The sequence below is a fragment of the Gadus chalcogrammus genome, chromosome 7 (genome assembly GCF_026213295.1).
Source record: "Gadus chalcogrammus isolate NIFS_2021 chromosome 7, NIFS_Gcha_1.0, whole genome shotgun sequence".
NCBI classification, from domain to species: Eukaryota; Metazoa; Chordata; class Actinopteri; order Gadiformes; family Gadidae; genus Gadus; species Gadus chalcogrammus.
Window position 1 is genome coordinate 19,243,840 of NC_079418.1, and position 22,994 is coordinate 19,266,833.

The 22,994-nt window shown below is 42.7% G+C and overlaps 2 protein-coding genes across 2 annotated transcripts; both read right to left on the reverse strand.

Annotated features, from left to right (window-relative positions):
* Positions 1-191: 191 nt before the first annotated feature.
* Positions 192-5,029, reverse strand: ube2g1a (ubiquitin-conjugating enzyme E2G 1a (UBC7 homolog, yeast)). The gene is made up of 6 exons (XM_056594012.1): positions 4,815-5,029; positions 3,366-3,468; positions 3,138-3,235; positions 2,649-2,827; positions 2,376-2,492; positions 192-1,919 (listed from the first exon to the last, which is right to left on the reverse strand). The coding sequence occupies exons 1-5, from the start codon at positions 4,858-4,860 to the stop codon at positions 2,406-2,408; spliced, it is 513 nt and encodes a 170-aa protein (XP_056449987.1). The 5' UTR covers positions 4,861-5,029; the 3' UTR covers positions 192-1,919; positions 2,376-2,405.
* Positions 5,030-7,300: 2,271 nt separating this feature from the next.
* ubb (ubiquitin B) lies at positions 7,301-21,551 on the reverse strand. The gene is given in 5 exon segments (XM_056594016.1): positions 7,301-8,007; positions 10,434-11,126; positions 18,643-20,476; positions 21,230-21,303; positions 21,533-21,551. Coding segments are annotated over 3 exon segments (3,216 nt in total). The 5' UTR covers positions 20,469-20,476; positions 21,230-21,303; positions 21,533-21,551; the 3' UTR covers positions 7,301-7,310.
* Between the last annotated feature and the right edge of the window lie 1,443 nt (positions 21,552-22,994).

Genomic DNA, 22,994 nt, shown 5'->3' on the forward strand with positions numbered 1-22,994 from the left:
ACTCTAAGGCTGGAAGAAATAAATAGATATTTATTCTTAAATATAAGAGTTCATTTTCATCTGAGCATCTCATGTCTGTTAGAAGGAAGGATACTTTTTTTTTTTAATGTAAATTAATTATTCGTGCTTAATAATCAATTTACAATTTAATCCGGCCGATAATGTGTATTACCTTATTGTGTTGCATTGTTCCGGACCTAAAACAAGCAAGAAGATGGATGGATTTCACGGCTGTGTTCTAATGTCTACATCGAAATCCAATTTATATTAAAACCCGAAATTTGAGCTTTGTGTGTAAGTCAAATTGCAACCGCAGCCCCTCCCCAGATATCCGTATGTATTCAACAGTGCAATTTTTATTTTGAAGCTTCAATGCCTCCAACTTGCTACATTGTGCCAGCATTAAATTTGCAAAAGGAGCAGATTTGAGTGCAACCAATTGAGGAAACTTGATACTTACAATGTTGAAGCACACATGCAAATAATTGCTGTAAAAAGGGAACAGACATGAAACTGAAACTAACATTATTGCATTTTTAAATTGTCAAATTGCTATTAATGCTTTCCTCAAGCAACAGTATAATTTCGAACCATGAACTATGTAATAAAACAAATTAGTCAAATCTAACCTATCAAGTACTTATTTAACTCTTAATCAATTATTTAACATGAAACCATCCATACTGTGCCATTATATATTTAAAAAAAGATTAAAACCAAGAACTATTGCAAAAAAAGGTCATTTTATAAGAGCGCACTACAGGTGACAATTTTCATAACATGAAAAATATACATAAGTACTTTGTCTTTGTACATTAGGCAAAACTGAAACAGTACACCAGAAACAGAATGAACATTCAGGTTATGAAGATGGAAAAAAAGGGAAGGGCACACATACAGTGCACAAACACAACGCAAAACATTCTCAAATCAAATCCCCATAACTCTCAGCTAAAAATAAAAGTAAACTAAAGATAAAGCATGCATTACCATTATCTAACAAGGGATGACACATAGGAGAAAAAAAAACAGGCTGCTAAAATAAATGACAGACAAATCCACCCGCAATGTTCTCAGGACCCAAAATTGTTGTTGCATTCAATGCACACAAGGAGGAGTTATTGCTACACCATACAGTTACCCAAACTCTAATAATATAGCTTCTGGGTGGCCTCAATCATTAAATAAATCTGCGCAAATACATTTCCTCCAACGTTTGTTAAACTCAACTCTTGTTCAATGCAGGGTGGAGTGGCCAAGAATTTATTTGCTAAATCAGGAGGCACTTTTGAAAAAGACACAAGAGAAGACTCGGAGCATGCATGAGCGCGTTCCCTTTCTGACGGCAACTGACCCTCAGCTGTGGAGGTGGATGGGTGGCTGGTAGGGGGGTAGTAAACAAACAACATACTCAGATGAGGGATGAAAGAGTAAGACATGCATGTCTTTCATGAACCAGACCAATACCGTGAGATTCACAGTGCTTCTGCTCCCTCTCATTAAAACAATCTTAACCAGTAAATGATGCACACTAAAAGGAGGGAGGGGGGGGGGGGTGAGACGTAAAAAGTAAACAAGAGAGGTTCTAGCTAAACAAGCGCTATTCATTTGGTCTAAGTGTCTTGCTGGATGGAGAGTTAATATATTATCCGGGTTTTCGTCGGTGCTATATACAGGTCTTTACAATATTTTCCTGAATGTTGAAGCAGTCCATAGACTTCGAGAAAAAAAATTGTTCAGTTGTCTTATTGTTGTTTTTTTCCGAGTTGGCACTTGCTTGACGGTGGTCGGTCAGCCGCTGTGGTCACGGGGATGTTGTGTAGTTAGCCAGCCCGTTCCTGACAAGGTGGAGGAGAACAAGCCTTGTGACAGGGTGGGAAGTGCGGGAGACAGTGCCATGCTGAATTTCATTTGGACACCTGTGGAAAGAAATAAGGTAGAAAGTCACAATGGATTGAAGTCGCAGTTATTACCACGCAATTGTACAGTGCACTGGTTATTTTAGATAAAGATTGTACTGGCTGGATTTGGTCAAATAGACCCTCTGTACATTTTATAAAGCTGAACCATAACTGCCCCACCACAATGTTACCCAAACATTTAGCCAATGATGACTTTAATGTTGTAATAATTCCTTCACAGCCAGTTAGAGCGGAAAGAACACTGTCATTTCGGTTTTTTTTAATTATGGAAGAACCCCCCCCTGCGATTTGGAGATCCTCAATCTTACACATTGCGAATTTAATGTCATGGTTGATATTTCAACCATGAAACAACCAGAAAAAAAAAAAAAAATGTTTGAGATTGTGGCAAAGGATCGAAATTGTAAACAACACAGCCACGATGATGAGGGGTTGAAAGAGTGGAATACTTACCCTGAAAATCTGATGCTAGAACATTGCGTATCACTCAAACGCAGTCTCTTGGCTCTTTCGCACACAACGTGCAACTTTCCTCTTAAATTCTCCATGTCTGTCCTCCCTCCATTCTTTCTGTATCGGGATAAGATTGGAGAGTCAAAAGGTCAACATAACCCACTGGAAATCATAGCTCTATCATTGAAAAATAAACATATCTTCTGATAGCAGCGCCTAAAAAGGGGGCTCAATTAGACGATATATGGATGCATTCACATATGTTTTACTTACAGCAGCATCTACATTAGCAGGCGAGTCCCCATTTGGGTCTGCCAACATGGAGATAACACTAATCATGATGGTTTCCACCGTGTGGATGGGCAGCCAGCGCTCCTCTGCCTTCTCATAGCCATACTTGTCCTCTCCAGGCTCGTGTAAAATGGAAATACAGACGTCACCATTCTTATCAACTGTAAAGCAAACATGCAGGACAAAGGTTATGAATGATCACTTCAATAAATGTATAATAGATTTCCAATTATAGTTGACCATTACAATTCCTTGATTATTATTATTATTTTTTTTTAATAAGGCTAAGAAATAAAATGTTATATCTTTGAAGAGCATCAAGGATTTACAAAAAATGCCAATTAAACTGACGATTATCCCTAATATAAAGGGTAAACGGCTCCAGGGTTAAGGTGTGCTCGGAAAAATAGATCAACAAAGATGGATTCTGAATAACGAGACATCGACAGTGCGGTACATTTAAACGTTTACCATTGGGGTGCCATATGTCAGTGATAAACCTCATCTTTGGTGGCCTGAGAGGGTAATCCTTTGGAAATGTCAGATGTGCTTTGAACACACCTCCTTCGCTGTGGCAGAGAAAAAAAAAAGACAAGAACAGAAAAATTGTCAAGACTTCAAACATCAATCAGACCTCCTGGAGCAAGACTGAATGCCTGAAGTTGACATGAAAAAAACAAAAAACAGTGGTAGACTTACTAATGCGTATCTGGTGGTCCGATGATGAGGACCTCCCATCTGTAGAGGTCATTCTCATCTATTAGGCCTGCAGAGAAACCTTCCACTGGGTTCTTATTCAGTTCTGGGGGAGGGAAGATGTCATCAGGCTATTGTGTAAACAGCGTCAAATAAAACCATGCCCTTATTGGTAGTATGAGACGCATGAGATTCAAGAGGGACAGGAGAAGAAACACACTTAAAAACAAACACATTTACTGTTTTAGAGACAAGACTCAAATAATTTCAAATCATCAAAGGTACGTTTATGCGGATGGGCAATCATTTTTTAGCTAAATATAAATTAAATGACATTATCAGATTGAATAATAGTATGACGAGTACATGCTTGAGCATGCAGGCAAATTAGGTTGATCGGGATAATGTAGTATTCAATAACTTTACAGTTGAAGTCAAAAGGTTGGCTGTACATGCATTTGTTTCTTTGTGCAATATATGGGAAACTAGACTTTAACTACACCACAACAATTAAATGATGCGTCCTATTTTGGTCTAAAAGTGTCTCACTGCGTCGAACGTTGCATTTATATTATCACATGGGATGCGTCTTTCCATAGATGTTGATATAACTGACAGTATCGTGTACATTGTATAGGCTAGTGCATTTTACAAAGCAGACGGTCAGTTGTATCCGTGGATGTGTTCTATGAAATGCAACAGCTCTTTGGAGCATGAGAATATAGTCCCCGTTTAAAAACTAGCTTTCAAATCTGGCCTGAACCCCAAGCTTATATGTCCTCCCATCTAGAATGAATATAGCCTTTAAGAGATGCGGGCATTAGTTTCACAATCATGACAATAAATATAAATAATATTTGTAATCCTCAACGTGAAAACTAGTTCAATAACGTTATAGGATATAAGTGCAATGTGCCAAAGCCGAAATTGCGGCATCCTATTTTGATGATCTGTTAGCAGGCCAAGCCGTGTACTGGGATTAACAACATCCCAGGATTCCACTGTGGGAGAAGACCACGATGAGGGTTCAGTACCTGGCCAACTCGTACGGGGTGTGTGTATAGTGCATTTCATAACTTGAGTTGGTTGACCCACTGGTAGAATTGATAACACGTAAACACGATCCCCAGACCATAATATTTTAGCGAGTGTGTCCAGTCAGAGAAGTACGGGAGACTTCCGACAGGGGCTTTCAGTGGAAATGGCACCGCAGCGACAACAAATACAAAGACAACATGTACAGCAACACGATCCATGGGTCGTTATTCTATGAGAAGCTCGTTTTAAACCATTGCAATGACGACCTATACGCAGTTAATGTTTTATGACGCGGGGAATCTTTTTCGGTAAAATTGTTTTCGCCAGCGGCATTATTTGAACCATGGCTAGCGTTGCTGCTAGCCGAGAAGCTAACTAACGTTGACTGCCCGTTTGTTTCTCATGCTTAATTACCTGCCAGCTGTCTCCTCAGTAACAGCACTGATTGGGGCTCCGTCATCTTAAAGTAAAAGTTGTCTCTGCTCTGTTTACTGTAGATATCACGATGCGACAACGATTGATTTAGGTTTACTAAACAGTTGTTCGTTGATTCTATTTTCTGTATAACATTCTCGTTGTTCTTCTTCTTTTACTTTTAGCTGTCGTATACTTCTTCGATGGTTTTCATACTTAGTCAAATCAACGTAGTGCCACCTATCGTATCTGGAACTATATTACAGATGGCATTTATTTCCACTGTAAGTGGAAATAAATATAGCCTTTTAAAAAATAATCTCTTTAGGTTAAATTACAAAAAATAAATAATGCTTTTTCAAGATGTAGTTAGCCTTGAATGGAATAGTTTGAAATAAAAATTGGTAAACATCTGTGCCATCATCAAAATAACATTTTTGACCGTTTAAATATGCCAGGGGCTGACTCTGATGACCAGGTCAGACTTTATGTCTCGTTCTTCCAGGAAATGTGAGTGATCTTTATTTTCTCTTGATGTTTGTGAAACAAACACCATTTCGCTCTATGAAGCAATATGTTAAATTGTCTTTCCTGCGTATGGATGTTCTGCAATACAAAGTTCTTCAGCTGGAACATAACCAGAAGCAGATGCAGAAATCCCAAGCTGCAAGAGTGGACAGAAATGATCCATTAAATAAATTAAAACAGGAAATCAAAGCACTATGAAGCGAAAGAGAAAGTCTCCACCAAAGAGTAAAAATGTGAGGATGAACCATATAAAAAAGTTTGTATTAATTCACCAGTTTTTTTATTATTATGATTAGTACAATTGATCTTCATCACAACAATTATCAGGGATAGATTATGCCTCTATAGACAATCATAATGGGATGCAAATTAGAACCCTATAAATAATAAATGAGCACCGTTAAATGGTATTGAAAAGCTAATTGGTTTTGACACTGGTTATCATTATGTGTAGACATTTTGCAGAAGGTTAACAAGATATTTATTTTGTCGTTTATATCTGCAGGCTCACACCGTTCATCAGAGAGGCAAAGGTCGAAAGTGAATTAGATGAGGATGAGATACGATTTTCACATCAAAATGCTATATGGCACCACAATCAAACTACTTTCTATCTTTTTTTTTTTTTTAACAATATAAATGCTTAAATTGTTATTTTGAATCTATAATTTGTCTTTTTCTTCGATTTGAAGAAAAGGGAGAATCAGTCCCTGAAGACATGGAAAGTAATAAGTTCTCTGGTATAACCTCTAATAAGTTCACGTAACTTAATTTTCCTTATTTGGTAAAGCTCTTATTTCAACTATGTTAAGGCTAGCCTTCTAAATACCCTATAACAAACAAAATAAATGCAGCTAAAAGCCACCATTGGTTTATGGTATTTAAACAAACATAAATGACATTGATAGTCTATACAGCGATGCAGTTATAATGCTGTCAAAGCAAAATCCACCAGAATTTATAAAAAGTGTCAACTTCTATGTTAAATTGTATTTATTTCCCAATCTTGTTTGCATTCTATTCTATTCAGTTATATTCTATAATATTGGAGTACAAAAGATTGTCAACTGAAAATTTCAAGGAATGAAAGCAGCGGCGGACATGAGAAGCCCGCACCAGGCTACATTGCAGCTCCTTCAGGTACTTTGGTACCAATTGCATGCCCATCAGGAGATGCGGCATCAAAGCATTTTATTCAAGCTAGTTGACTGAAACCTAGTTTGAATATAAACCTATAATTTATCATTCCAATATTTATTTTATCTTTTAGGTGAGGATCGAGAAATGTAAATGTGTTAGCCTGTATCGGTTTCTTTGAATGGGTCTCCACTAGAGAATACCATTGCTGGAAATCCTTCATCTATATGTGGACCCCCTATGCCCATGGCCTGTAGGATTAAAGCCATGGTGATTTAAAATTCCAACTCAGACAGTGCCAAGTTATGTCACAAAACAAAGAACTAATGTAGGTCATTTTCTTCAAAAACTGTGTGAATCCACTAAGAACAAGGATTTCACCAAGAAAGGATCCTATGTTGATTGATGATACTCCAAAGGTGTATTTCACTGGTTTTATAGCTTAAGCAAAATTGCTTTGATTTATTTTCTTAACTAGGGTAGAGTTCCTGAGATCTATATTAACTGCTGGTCATTTATATCAGGTGTCCATGTTCTCAGTTAGGTACTTGTATGTTTGACAGGCAGATTCATGGGCCTTTACCATGGGAGGAATATTTACCCTGTGCTTTTTGATGTCCAGTGTCATGGCCTACATAATGCTTAACAGCAGACCTAAATGCAATGCACAAAGCATATGGAGTGCTTGTTATCATTTAGTAGAGCCTTACTGTGACCGCTACCAGCTGGACCCACCTCCATCGTAGAAATAATAAACAAGGAACAAATTAATGTGCAATGCTTTATTAGGTCAGGGATTGCACTCAAATTGAATTAAAATATTGGAGAAATTCACTGGCCTCCCCTCAGACGCAGGACAAGATGAAGGGTGGATTCTTTCTGGATGTTGTAGTCGGACAGGGTGCGCCCATCTTCCAGCTGCTTGCCGGCGAAGATCAGCCTCTGCTGATCTGGGGGGATGCCTTCCTTGTCCTGGATCTTGGCCTTTACGTTCTCTATGGTGTCGCTAGGCTCCACCTCCAGGGTGATGGTCTTTCCGGTGAGGGTCTTGACGAAGATCTGCATACCACCCCTCAGACGAAGGACAAGATGGAGGGTGGATTCTTTCTGGATGTTGTAGTCGGACAGGGTGCGCCCATCTTCCAGCTGCTTGCCAGCGAAGATCAGCCTCTGCTGATCTGGGGGGATGCCTTCCTTGTCCTGGATCTTGGCCTTCACATTCTCTATGGTGTCGCTAGGCTCCACCTCCAGGGTGATGGTCTTGCCGGTGAGGGTCTTGACGAAGATCTGCATACCACCCCTCAGACGAAGGACAAGATGGAGGGTGGATTCTTTCTGGATGTTGTAGTCGGACAGGGTGCGCCCATCTTCCAGCTGCTTGCCGGCGAAGATCAGCCTCTGCTGATCTGGGGGGATGCCTTCCTTGTCCTGGATCTTAGCCTTGACGTTCTCGATAGTGTCACTTGGCTCCACCTCCAGGGTGATGGTCTTGCCAGTGAGGGTCTTGACGAAGATCTGCATGGTTCAACTTTAAAAAAAAATATCCACAAACAAAAGGCGATTAAAATAAATTATAGGCCTTAGGCCTACGCCAACGACACAGAAAACGTTAGTTACAAGTATATTTCGCCTAAAAACAATGATAATAATCCCAAATAAGGGGAAAAAACAATCGGACTGATACGAAGCAATTTTCTAGCATTCAGTACAGCAAACATCTTAGGTTGAGGTTAGCATCTCCTTTGTTTTACCAGAAATGTACCAGAAAACCGTAGTCATTCTTATCGGATAACAAACATTGAACCCAACACTCATGGATTTTAGTATCGTTGCACACAAATGTACTTAACGTTTTCTGTTAAATGTACACTATATTGAACTACGGATTATATTTCGTTCCGATTATAGGCATAACTGTTACTTTAAAATGGTTAGCTAGCGGCAAATCGAAATCGTTAACAGAAAAGTACACAAATGAGGCTAGGGGAATCACGCAATCACAATTTTTAATATATCTGTTTCGTTGTCGTTAAAAGATTATATTCAAACCATTAAATATATCGAACACAAAATACTTCGTACTTACCGTTGGGTGTGGTGTCGTGGTCTCTGTTTGCCTTAGCTGTCAATCGATGATCTGATGCAAGAAAAACCGTAGTACTGCGTTTATATTGGCGACGTCATCTCTCCATATCCATCCGCCTTTAAATAGTCCCAATTTTCTTTAGCTGTATGTTATCCCTAAAACGTATCTGTAAACTTTACAATATTTTAACCGACGTCGACATGTCATTTTAGCAACAATATTATGTATGTTTTGCAATACAAATCTTGTTATCTTTCGGTGCATCTGGAATTTGTTAGGAAACAGTGAGAAACCACCAGCAGCCCCTCAAACCTGCCGAATGGATGGTGACATCATTTACAAAGGGCTACTTCTATCTCAAGCCGTCATGTTGTCTCGATTTCTCTTTAAACGTTCGACATGACCACTGAACGATAAATTAGTCACATTTATGTTTTCTATTCTAAAGTGAAAGCAGTGGTTTGAGATAGTTACTGGATTAATAGAATCTGGTTACAATTGTTATATTTTATAATTGCTTGTGTCATAAAATATGTGGTCAGTAGATGGCGACACATACCGTGTCAAATACTGAAATACAGGCCATGAAGTTTGAGATTATCTTTATTTGAAGCCAATTTAGGCTATAGTAGGCACATATACTATCACCCTGAGCACCTAGAACGACACTCAAACCAATTAGCATTGTAACCATAATATGTCTTTAAACGTATATTGTAATTCCACAAAGACCAAATTGATTTAGAGAAAAAAAACATGATGGATTCATTGAACCCAATATCAAGCAAAACAAGTGATTGAGGACGTGGAAGTGTAGTGTAGTTTTAACATATCCTGTGCCAATTTATAACTCTATTCATAGGACAGGTATATCGGAATATGTATAACTACACAGATGCTTTGATTTTAATGTAATCTTTGCTCTTTTTTTCCGTACGACTAGGTCTTATTTAAGTATTTTGATTGTAGGCATGTTCAAACCTTTTTGAATATACATTTGAGTCCTGTACATACTCAGTTGGACTTATTGAGTTTAAATAGTCAGATCCTTTAAGTATGCAGGTCAGTAACAATCCAACTAGGCCTAATGGACCATTCTGCATTCATAAGGTTTGCATCAGCATGTGAAGCTTAATAGTTTCTTAAAAGTAAGAAATATGGCTGTTGCACCGATTTATGCCCCTATTGCTAATATTTAATAAATCCTCTTTTCAGTCTTTTGTAAGTAAGGTTAGATTTATAATTTTTGAAGTTTAGTGAAAGCATTTGTGTAGTCAAGTGGTTTCCAACAAGTATGGCTTGAGACAAGTGTGGGCTGGGAAAATGTGTAGAACTTAACATTGTATAGGTTACAAATATGTATACGGTACCATTGATAATATGCTTTCCTTTTGCCAAGTAAGAGTTCTTGCTGAACCGATACCTATATATAGCAATGCAGTTGCTAGTCAAATTCAAGAACCTATCCCTGTGATACTAGAACAGCGCACAAAATGCTAATCAACCTGTTAGATATAGACCACGCAAAAATCACAATACTTGACATTTTTCATTATCATGGCCACAATTTTAAGTAAAAGTGCCTTGAATTTACAGTTGGGATTGTGGTGTCTGACCAAGAAAGGTTTAGAACCACTTATAAATGTAGTCATCTGGACCAGCTAGTCTAAGAACATCAGTGGTTCGACAATGATTAATGCATTGGTTAAGTCACTGTTGCAATTTACAACGTATCCAAAAAACGAGGCAAATTTTCATTTGGATCCTTTATTTGACTCCTGTTTTGCCATGCTTAAAGTAAATCCCATTTGTGATTTACAAATTACCAATGGCAACATTTAGGCAGTTAAGAACATGGAATAATTTACTGCCCCCCCCTGAGACGGAGAACAAGATGGAGGGTCGATTCTTTCTGGATGTTGTAGTCGGACAGGGTGCGCCCATCTTCCAGCTGCTTGCCGGCGAAGATCAGCCTCTGCTGATCTGGGGGGATCCCTTCCTTGTCCTGGATCTTGGCCTTCACGTTCTCGATGGTGTCGCTAGGCTCCACCTCCAGGGTGATGGTCTTGCCGGTGAGGGTCTTGACGAAGATCTGCATGCCACCCCTCAGACGCAGGACAAGGTGGAGGGTGGATTCTTTCTGGATGTTGTAGTCGGACAGGGTGCGACCATCTTCCAGCTGCTTGCCGGCGAAGATCAGCCTCTGCTGATCTGGGGGGATGCCTTCCTTGTCCTGGATCTTGGCCTTCACGTTCTCGATGGTGTCGCTAGGCTCCACCTCCAGGGTGATGGTCTTGCCGGTGAGGGTTTTGACGAAGATCTGCATGCCACCCCTCAGACGAAGGACAAGATGGAGGGTGGATTCTTTCTGGATGTTGTAGTCAGACAGGGTGCGCCCATCTTCCAGCTGCTTGCCGGCGAAGATCAGCCTCTGCTGATCTGGGGGGATGCCTTCCTTGTCCTGGATCTTAGCTTTAACATTTTCTATGGTGTCACTGGGCTCCACCTCAAGGGTGATGGTCTTGCCAGTCAGGGTTTTGACAAAGATCTGCATGGTTCAACTGTAAAAAGAAAAGAAATACAAAAGGCGATTAAAATAAAGCATGGGCCATAGGCCAACGTCACGGTCAAAGACACAGGAAACGTTCCAAATATAGTTAAATAGGCCTAAAAACAATGATAATATCTAAAATAAGGGGGAAATATCACCTTCAATCCAGTATAATAAACATTTTAGGTTGATATTTTTATTCCATTTGTTTTAAATGACCAGCTAATGGTTGGTACCAGAAATCCGTAGTCATTCTTACAGGAAAAAAACAACACGTCGACATTGAATCCAACCGTCTTTGTTTCGAGTATCGTCACACGCAAATCTACTATGCTGTTAAATCCACATTATATTAAACAACGTATTATATTTCGTTGGATTTTAGGCTCAACTGTTATTTTAAAATGGTTAGCTAGCAGCAAACAGAACCCGTTAACAGCTAAACACTCTCTGAGGCTTGTGGAATGGAACGCAATCACAATAAAAAATAAAGCTGATTGGTTATTGTTAACATATATATTCAAATCATTACATATATCGAACACAATATACTTCGTACTTACAGTCGAGTGTGGCGTCTCTCTTGTTTCCTTAGAGCTGTCAATCGAATATCTGATGTAAAACATCGGAGTACTTGCTTTATACTGGCAACGCGATCTCTCTATATCCATCCGCCTTTAAATAGTCCCAATTTTTTAGTTACTGTATGATATCTTTAAAACGTATATGTTTGCTACACAATGTTTTAATCGAATTGGCCGTGTCATTTTGGCCTTTATTGTGTGTATGTGTTTAGTAAAGCAAATCTTAAACCGCCGGTTATTCTTTCTAGAATTAGTCTGGAAACATTGAGAAACAGACAGCTCTGAATGGTTAGTAATCATTTACAATGGGCTTCTCTGATCTCATGCGTTCATTTTGTCTCGATTTCTCTTTATACGATCAACATGACCACTGAATGGTTCGTTATATATTTTTTATGTTCTGAAGTCAAATCAATTGTTTGAGATAGTTATTGAATTAATAGAAACTGATTACAATTATTTCAAAGTCCAAAAATTGGTGTTTCGAGCGTGGCACATGACACCGTTATCCTATTTGTATTCATTGTGAGTGGTTTATATCCCTTAAAGATAATAGGCCTATCAGTTACAAATACATTCATTTTCTAATTTATGTTTCTTAAAATATGTGGGCAGTAGATGGCGACATATACCGTGTCAAACATTGAAATACAGGCCATGTGGTTCGATTTTATCTTTACTTAGTTTCCTCTTCCTTGTATTGTCTACCCTACCTGTTCCTAGTGTTATACCGTTAACATTTGGGCCTGGGGTAAACCGGTCAGAGGGGAGCACGGATCCCCTTACGCATTATTCTGCTTGATGATAACAAAGTCAACTCTGTCCTTTAGGTAAATATTTCCCTGATTTTATAATTTATAATTGCATTGTGGGGAGGGGGTGAAACTGTTGAATTAGCTCTGTCTATATATTCTGGGTTCAGTCTGCTGCTAGAGAGGAAACTAGTATATGCATACATTAAAGATCCCATGGCATGCTACTTTATGGATGCTTTAATAAAGATATTAGTGGGCCCCGCCCCCTAGCACAGTATTTGAAGACGTTCCCGAAATTCAGCCATGGTGCAGAATTACAGCCACTACGAGCCAGTTACACATTTGAGAGCTTTCCCCAAACGTGCTGTTTCGGTGTATGTAGCTTTAATGCAAATGAGGAGGAGAGAGGCGGGTCAAGGAGGAGGGTGTGGCCCTGAGCAGCTTATGGCCAAGGTAGTACCATGCGCTTTGTTTACAGTGGCTGTATCGCAATGGCGAGGCGTACAGCCTTTGGTCGTGTTCTGTAAATATTCTAGAACACTCCGGGTGCTCCGGCGGGAGTCCTGTAGTGATGGGTCGTTCGCGACCGAATCAGTTCGAATTCACAAATTCCTTCTCAATTCCTTCTCAACCATGGCTGTAATAATGGTGTGTTCCTGAATCCTCGGACGCCAGCCTTCTGAGTTGCACTTTTGAAGTCATTTGTCGGACTGTTTATTGTTAGCTAAATTAGCCTCTTTAGCAAACCAGCCCAAAAACAAACATCTCATCTCATCTCATCGTCATCCGCTTATCCGGGGTCGGGTCGCGGGGGGAGCAGCTCAAGCAGGGGGCCCCAGACTTCCCTATCCCGGGCCACATTGACCAGCTCTGACGGGGGGATCCCGAGGCGTTCCCAGGCCAGTGTTGAGATATAATCTCTCCACCTAGTCCTGGGTCTTCCCCGAGGTCTCCTCCCCACTGGACGTGCCTGAAACACCTCCCAAGGGATGCGCCCAGTGGGCATCCTTGCCAGATTCCCGAACCACCTCAGCTGACTCCTTTCTAAGTAAAGGAGCAGCGGCTCTAATCCGAGTTCCTCACGGATGGCTGAGCTTCTCACCCTATCCCTAAGGGAGACGCCAGCCACCCTTCTGAGAAAACTCATCTCGGCCGCTTGTACCCACGATCTCGTCCTTTCGGTCATCACCCAACCCTCATGACCATAGGTGAGGATAGGAACGAAGATCGACCGGTAGATCGAGAGCTTTGCCTTGCGGCTCAGCTCTCTTTTCGTAACAACGGTGCGGCAAAGCGAACACAATACCGCCCCCGCTGCTCCGATTCTCCGGCCAATCTCACGCTCCATAGTACCCTCACTCACGAACAAGACCCCGAGGTACTTGAACTCCTTCCCTTTTTGAACAGGGGAACCACCACCCCGGTTTGCCACTCCTTTGGCACTGTACCCGACTCCCACGCGATGTTGAATAGGCGTGTCAACCATGACAGCCCCTCAACACCCAGAGCCTTTAGCATTTCTGGCCGGATCTCATCAATCCCTGGGGCTTTGCCACTGCGGAGATGTTTGACTACCTCAGTGACCTCCACCAGGGAAATTGACGACGAAACACCATCAACCTCGAGCTCTGCCTCCAACATAGAGGGCGTGTTATTCGGATTCAGTAGTTCCTCAAAGTGTTCCTTCCAACGTCCGACAACCACCTCAGTTGAGGTCAACAGAGTCCCATCCTTACTGTACACAGCTTGGATGGTTCCCTGTTTCCCCCTCCTGAGGTGCCGGATAGTCTTCCAGAAACACTTTGGTGCCGACCGAAAGTCCTTCTCCATGGCCTCTCCGAACTTCTCCCACACCTGCTGCTTAGCCTACGACACGGCAGCAGCTGCAGCCTTTCGAGCCTGTTGGTACCCTGCAACCGGGTTAGGAGACCCCCAGGATATCATGACCCGGAAGGCCTCCTTCTTCAATCGGACGGCTTCCCTGACCACCGGTGTCCACCACGGTGTCCGAGGGTTATTGCCCCTTGAGGAGCCTAAGACCCTGAGGCCACAGCTAGCCACTGCAGCTTCAGCAATGGAGGCTTTGAACACCGCCCACTCCGGCTCAATGCCCCCAACCTCCACAGGAATGCCAGAAAAACTCAGCCGGAGGTGTGAGTTGAAGATACCTAGGACGGGGGCCTCCTCCAGACGTTCCCAATTCACCCGCACTACTCGTTTGGGCTTACCAGGTCTATCCGGAAATTTCCCCCATTCCCTGATCCAACTCACCACCAGATGGTGGTCGGTTGACAGTTCCGCCCCTCTCTTAACCCGAGTGTCCAAAACATGCAGCCTCAGATCAGATAATCACACAATCACGAAATTGATCATTGATCTTCGGCCTAGGGTACCAGGTATACTTATGAGCACCCTTATGTTCGAACATGGTGTTCGTTATGGATAATCCATGACTAGCACAGAAGTCCAATAACAAACGACCGCTCGGGTTTAGATCAGGGAGGCCGTTCCTCCCCACCACGCCTCTCCAGGTGTCTCCATCGTTGCCCACGTGGGCGTTGAAGTCTACAGAGTCCCCTACTGGAGCCCCATACAGGACTCCATTCAGAGTCTCCAAGAAGGCCGAGTACTCTGAACTGCTGTTTGGTGCATACGCACAAACAACAGTCAGAGTTTTCCCCCCTACAACCCTTAGGCGCAGGGAGGCGACCCTCTCGTCTACCGGGGTAAACTCCAACACCGCGGCACTCAGCCGGGGATTTATGAGTATCCCCACACCCGCCCGGCGCCTCACGCCCTCGGCAACTCCGGAGAAGAATAGAGTCCAACCCTTATCCAGGAGTACGGTACCAGAGCTGAGACTGTGCGTGGAGGTAAGCCCCACCAGATCTAACTGATAGTTCTCCACCTCCCTCACAAGCTCCTGTTCCTTTCCCCACAGCGAGGTGACGTTCCACGTCCCCAGAGCCAGCTTCTGCTGCCCGGGTCTGGTCCGTCGAGACCCCTGACCTTCGCTGCCACCCATGTGGCTGCGCACCCGACCCCAACGGGTCTTCCCACAGGTGGTGGGCCCATGGGATGAAGAGAGGGGGGGTGCCACGTAGTTTGTTCGGGCTGTGCCCAACCTGGCTCCGTGGCAATCCCGGCCACCAGGCGCTCGCCATCGAGCCCTCCGTCTGGGCCTGGCTCCAGACGGGGGCCCCGGGCTTCCTCCGGGCCGGGTCACATCTCCTCTTTTTCCGTTATTCATTGGAGTTTTTTAACCATTCTTAGTCTGACCCCTCACCTGAGACCACTCTGCCATGAGAGACCCTACCAGGAGCACAAGGCTCCAGACAACACAGCTCTCAGGTTCACAGGGACACGCAAACCTCTCCACCACGATAAGGTGACGGTTCCAGGAGAGGCCAAAAACAAACAACACAACTTTACGTTGTATTGCACGCACAGCAAGACCATGCAATGTATAAATTGACATGGACATTAAAATGACCAACGTGGTACACATACAAAGAAAATAAATCTCTTCACAGGCGCAGCCATTTTGTTGAGAGCATCATCACTGCTCTCAGTCTACTCTCAGATTTTCGAAAGCTTCTGAGGATTGAGGAACACACCATTGGACGCCAGACTTCCGAGTCGAAAGTCGAAGATCTCCCAGCTTTCTTGCGGCATTTCTCGGAGGCACGCCCCCTTTTTGTCTTCATCTTTCGGAAATCTGAGAGTAGACCGAAAGCAGAGATGACGCTCTCAGCAAAATGGCGGCGCCCCTGAAGAGATTATTTTTTTTTGTATTTGTACCACGTTGGTCATTTTAATGTCGATTTTAAATGCTCTTACACACTTGATTACATTGCTACTTTATTCCAATCACCAATGTATACATTGTATTGTCTTGCTGTGCGTGCAATACAATGTAAAGTTGTGCTGTTTGTTTTCGGGCTGGTTTGCTAAGAGGCTAATGTAGCTAACAATAAACAACGACTAGCCAATTTCATGACACAATCACAAAGACAAACAGGAAGGCTATAAATGCTCCGAGATTGGAAATTACGTCAAAAGTGCTACTCGGAAGGCTGGCATCCGAGGATTCAGGAACACACCACAAGGATTGAGGAACACAGCATAACCCCTATAGTCTCGTTGTTGAAATACCAGAGATCCCAACGTGTTATGCGCCATAACACCAACAGCAGAATCGTTATCCAAGTAACAAAGAAGTGTACACTGTACAGCACTTGCGTAACAGTGCGTGTATTCAGACACACGTGGCGCTCGCACGGTCGTAGCTCATTGGGCAAAGCAGAGAAAGGGGAGGTAACATTTCCCTGTATGATGACATACGGGGAAAAATTCCAAATCGGCGAGTCTGAGCTTTGTTTTTTCAAAGGCAGAGCAGGATAGCTAGTGCTTTATTTACACCTCACACAATTTCTAGCTACTGGGGGACCATAGGCAGGCTAGGGGAACTCATATTAAGGTCAGAAAACCTCTTAAAGTGAAATTTTCATGCCATGGGCCCATTAAAATAGGTTAATTGTCTACAACTATTGTGTTCCTTTTTGCTTGTCGAAGTCTAATCTGTCCTAGACTCAATCTCTCGTAAAGAAATGGCAACAAGCGCATCTCTAGACCTATACTTTACCTTTGAGCATTGTAACCATAATCTTTCTTCAAACTTAGATTGTAATTCTGCAAAAACCAATATGATTTAGAGAAATAAAATAAAAACATTGTGGATGCGATGAATTCAATATCAGGCAAAGCAAGGGATGGATGAATGGAAAGTGTAATGTAGGTTATAATATCTCCTGTAGGGCTACCAATTTCTACCTCTTTTCATCAGACAGGTACTTAGCAATTGTGTTAGGCCTATAATCAGATGCTTTGTATTGTATGTTGTCTTTGCTCTACTTTCTGTCTAATGACCGTCTAACTACGAGTACATTTTGCCTTTTCAACATATTAAAGTTGACATTAGCCTGTGATTTTTAAATAGCCAGTAGGCCTACAACCAGAAACGTCTTTTTTTTGTTTTAGAAGTGGTTATTTGTCATATATGATCGTAGGCAGTCATCTATGCTATTCTATCACTGTTTCTGAAATCATTTATTAAATTAATCGAAGAATTTGGTCAAATCCTATATTTTCGCCATTCTCAAGACAAAGCGACGTCCCGCTTTTCTGCGCAGACAGGTGGCGTTATTTTCGTGACGTCTGAGTGCCTTTCAATGTACTCTGAGGTCAAGACCAAGGGTCACAGGCGGCGTTTGGATGTGGGGAACACTGTCTGGCCAGCTGTTGACTGCGGTGTCAGAGATAAAGTTGAGCTATTCGGACTCGTATAGTATAACGCCACGCCCAAGGTGTGTGTGGATGGTGAGGCTCCGTCTGAGCAGATACCAGTCCGAGGGTTATGCTGCACTAACGCTACGGTTTAACCTTTCCTTGAGCTCTTCCCAAAGCGCACTGATATGTGTTCGAATTCCTGCTGAGACAATGTGTTCGCTGTCTTTTATAATTTAAGTTTGGAATGTCTAGCACTAATTTAAGCTCCTTTTGCTGATACAATATTTTGCAAAGTACACGAGTTTATAATTTACAAATTGATAGTGTACTTGTTTAGGCAATGGTTCACAACTACTGCTGTTGGAACCAACTGTCCGTAGGGACGGCCAGTGAACTTATGGAATTTAACATGTCAGACATCTTAACCATTGATGTGCATCACTTATACGTACAGTACGGAGTTATTGCCATATCAACGCTTTTATAATGTACTACAAGATAATTTATCGAATTCACTTAAAAAGGCTGAAAAAAAGATTCTGGGACTCGTTGTAGATTACAGGCAATGAGTGAGATCATTGTGCACTACAGTATTTATCAGCGTTACACTAGGCCTTAGCCAAGATTGTCTGATTTCTCTGGTGTTATCATGGGTCTTACTAGACACCTTGTTCTTCCCCTTACAGCAGATATAAGACAATAGTCAATAAATTGTGATAACAGGTTAGCCTACGTTATATGATTAAGAACATACCAAAAAAGAGAAGATTATGCAGCTTTTAATTTGAATCCTTTATTTGACTCTTGTTTTGCAACGTTTTAAGGAACAGAATCACATGAGTGATTAAAATATAGAAAAATAATGGAATCAGTGAGTTAAGAACATGGAATAATTTACTGCCCTCCCCTCAGACGAAGGACAAGATGGAGGGTGGATTCTTTCTGGATGTTGTAGTCGGACAGGGTGCGCCCATCCTCCAGCTGCTTGCCGGCGAAGATCAGCCTCTGCTGATCTGGGGGGATGCCTTCTTTGTCCTGGATCTTGGCCTTCACGTTCTCGATGGTGTCGCTAGGCTCCACCTCCAGGGTGATGGTCTTTCCGGTGAGGGTCTTGACGAAGATCTGCATACCACCCCTCAGACGAAGGACAAGATGGAGGGTGGATTCTTTCTGGATGTTGTAGTCGGACAGGGTGCGCCCATCCTCCAGCTGCTTGCCGGCGAAGATCAGCCTCTGCTGATCTGGGGGGATGCCTTCCTTGTCCTGGATCTTGGCCTTCACGTTCTCGATGGTGTCGCTAGGCTCCACCTCCAGAGTGATGGTCTTGCCGGTGAGGGTCTTGACGAAGATCTGCATACCACCCCTCAGACGAAGGACAAGATGGAGGGTGGATTCTTTCTGGATGTTGTAGTCGGACAGGGTGCGCCCATCTTCCAGCTGCTTGCCGGCGAAGATCAGCCTCTGCTGATCTGGGGGGATGCCTTCCTTGTCCTGGATCTTGGCCTTCACGTTCTCGATGGTGTCGCTAGGCTCCACCTCGAGGGTGATGGTCTTGCCGGTGAGGGTCTTGACGAAGATCTGCATGCCACCCCTCAGACGAAGGACAAGATGGAGGGTGGATTCTTTCTGGATGTTGTAGTCAGACAGGGTTCGCCCATCTTCCAGCTGCTTGCCGGCGAAGATCAGCCTCTGCTGATCTGGGGGGATGCCTTCCTTGTCCTGGATCTTGGCCTTCACGTTCTCGATGGTGTCGCTAGGCTCCACCTCCAGGGTGATGGTCTTGCCGGTGAGGGTCTTGACGAAGATCTGCATACCACCCCTCAGACGAAGGACAAGATGGAGGGTGGATTCTTTCTGGATGTTGTAGTCAGACAGGGTGCGCCCATCTTCCAGCTGCTTGCCGGCGAAGATCAGCCTCTGCTGATCTGGGGGGATGCCTTCCTTGTCCTGGATCTTGGCCTTCACGTTCTCGATGGTGTCGCTAGGCTCCACCTCGAGGGTGATGGTCTTGCCGGTGAGGGTCTTGACGAAGATCTGCATACCACCCCTCAGACGAAGGACAAGATGGAGGGTGGATTCTTTCTGGATGTTGTAGTCAGACAGGGTGCGCCCATCTTCCAGCTGCTTGCCGGCGAAGATCAGCCTCTGCTGATCTGGGGGGATGCCTTCCTTGTCCTGGATCTTGGCCTTCACGTTCTCGATGGTGTCGCTAGGCTCCACCTCGAGGGTGATGGTCTTGCCGGTGAGGGTCTTGACGAAGATCTGCATACCACCCCTCAGACGAAGGACAAGATGGAGGGTGGATTCTTTCTGGATGTTGTAGTCAGACAGGGTGCGCCCATCTTCCAGCTGCTTGCCGGCGAAGATCAGCCTCTGCTGATCTGGGGGGATGCCTTCCTTGTCCTGGATCTTTGCCTTCACGTTCTCGATGGTGTCGCTAGGCTCCACCTCCAGGGTGATGGTCTTGCCGGTGAGGGTCTTGACGAAGATCTGCATGCCACCCCTCAGACGCAGGACAAGGTGGAGGGTGGATTCTTTCTGGATGTTGTAGTCAGACAGGGTGCGCCCATCTTCCAGCTGCTTGCCGGCGAAGATCAGCCTCTGCTGATCTGGGGGAATGCCTTCTTTGTCCTGGATCTTTGCCTTTACATTTTCGATAGTATCGCTTGGCTCAACCTCAAGGGTGATGGTCTTGCCAGTGAGTGTCTTGACGAAGATCTGCATTTTAGAACCTGAGGATAAAAAAAATAATAGTTGGTTGGTTAATACAAGTCGGAAACATTTCGACGAGTTAAAAATATTTAAAACATCATTATGAAGTAAATTATTAATATAAAGTAATTAGTCAATATAATTCCCAACGATAGCTAATTCCCAACGATAGCTCATTGATAATTGTTCCGGTAATGTATGGTTACGGGATTGCTTTCGAGAACGAATGCCAACGCAAGATCTACTGCAGTCATTCGTCACTCAAGGAAAAAAAAGAAAGGGGCCGTCTTTCGACTAGGCGCCATTTTGATTTCAGTCGACCTTTTGTTCAGCCTCCCGATAATGGAAGACACTCGAAATGTGGAGTCATACCTAGTCGCTGTCGAAAAAAATCGTTAGAAACATTTAGGTTTCATCAATGCCCTTGTGGAACATAAGTAAAAAACGATTCGGCATTAGGGGAGTCGCCGAATATTGATGAGTCAAATATTCTTAATATTGACACTTCAAGCCGTATGCGTACGTTGTTAAGTTTATGTAACGTTATTCCCTAAAGTCCAAGAATCATGCGTTTCGTCGCCATGGTTTAAAGCTAATATTCGCTTTCGATAGCATTAGGGAACACAAGGTAATCTAACGGAATCACGACAGAAGACTCCGTTAGAAATGGAGTCTCGACAACCATTATACAATGAAAAGAAACCGTGATCGTTTATTCGATTTAACAAAAGACACGACCAGTATAGGTAAAAAAGACAAATAATGTTACTTACTATTCGTGGGTTTTTCAGCTCCCAAAGACTTAACGTTCTACTGCTCGTCACCGACGGACACAGTGAATTTATACCTAGAACAACACGTCACAACTCTATTACCATCCGCCGTCCAAAGTAGTTCTCACCGTCTTAAATGTCAAGTATAACCTTCAATTTTATATATTATTCGGTGTCTTTTTTCTGCCATTCACTAAATTATTTATATTAGCTAAATATACAATAAGCGTTCATTGTTTATTCTTCGATTTTCGTTTTTGTTTTTTTTGTATTGTTTTCAAGCGAACCAAGGCGGAATAATACCTTTCTGTGCTTCGGCAAAAGCCCTGGAATTTTCCAGAACAACATTACAGGAACCAACCTCCAGGCTCTGATTGGTTCACCAAATGTTTGTCTCGACAGCAATTGGTCCCACGATGACGGTAAATAATGGCTCATTGTTGCCTCAATGCAAATGCATTAATCAGCCGCACCCTTCCTGGTTCAAAATGCAGCGACAGGCCGCATTTATAATATACATCTTTGTATATTAATCAAGTCAACAGTCTCGACCGTTACAAGCCTGTTGAAAAGGTGTTTCTAACATATCTCAGGCGTTCTGTGCCAGAATTTGGAGTGTGTTGACAGTATGACAAGCAGGGGACGGTTGTGAACGTACATAGTTGAAAGTGGCAAAAATGTTTTCTGACTAAACATTTAGCCCCATAATTACAGCTGAACATTATTGTGTTCCTAGAACATGGGCAATTAAAAACGTTTATACTTATTACTGTGAAGTGGAAATTAGAGGCCGTATTAAAAGACAAGGACAGGTTATGTGACATTGTCTACAATGACTCAGCGGTCCCATGTTGAATCATGTAAGCCTTTTCATTTTGGCTGTTCAGTTACAGGCAAGGAATGCATATTTATTCAGCTCACCCTCCTTCTTTCACAAAAGCCTGTAATTTGATACCACCAAACGCGTGATGATAACCACGTCAGTCTTTTTTCCGGGGCAGAGTTCTCTATGGGTAAGGTTCCGCCCAGCTGGACATGTTTGTACATGCCTTGTACCTTGTACTGTCTCAGTCAGATTTACTTCACATATTGACGGACAAATCAAATGTTCAACTGAAAGTAGGTCCACTGCCAACGTACGTCGAATATATATTTTTCTAATTCAATGATAATAAACACACCTTGCCGTTCATATTCATTTCATCAACTCATGATGATCAATCGTATATTACGATAATACACTTTTATAGTCAATAGTTTGGGTCTGTTGACAGACGGGTGGGTTGCAGGAAGCTGCAAAGTACGATTTCGAAACGTCATCAGGTTACACAAGAGTTCTTTCAGGTCTTTCGCGCTTGGCTTCAAATGTGTTGTGGTTCTAATAACGTCTTAAGCCAAAAACGTATTTGAGCCGTTTTAAATCTGTCTTGTTTTTTACAGGATGGACCATGTAAAACACATCGGTGGTTGCCATTGTGGTGCTGTCAGATTCCAAGTGTGGAACTCCCCAAATCTTCATGTTTTCGAGTGCAAGTAGGCCATCTTGAGCATAACATAAAACTCGAGTCCCCTTTTCTGTTTAAAACAACATCTATAATTCCCATTAAAAGTTATGTTGGCCTAGACTAGAGAGCTAATAATCGTTTTTGTTTTTTTCTTAGTTGTAGTATTTGCACCAAGAAGCAAAACCTCCATTTTATTGTGCCGAAGAAACAGTTCCTCCTTTTGCAGGTAGGAAAACGTCATTATTGTACTTAACAATTCA

Excerpts from the sequence above, each read along its gene's own strand:
- ube2g1a (XM_056594012.1), bottom strand. The coding sequence starts at position 4,860 with ATGACGGAGCCCCAATCAGTGCTGTTACTGAGGAGACAGCTGGCAG. Across the intron at positions 2,828-3,137 it reads TGACATATGGCACCCCAATG|TTGATAAGAATGGTGACGTC; the intron begins GTAAACGTTTAA and ends TTTGCTTTACAG. Across the intron at positions 2,493-2,648 it reads CTGCTAATGTAGATGCTGCT|AAAGAATGGAGGGAGGACAG; the intron begins GTAAGTAAAACA and ends ATCCCGATACAG.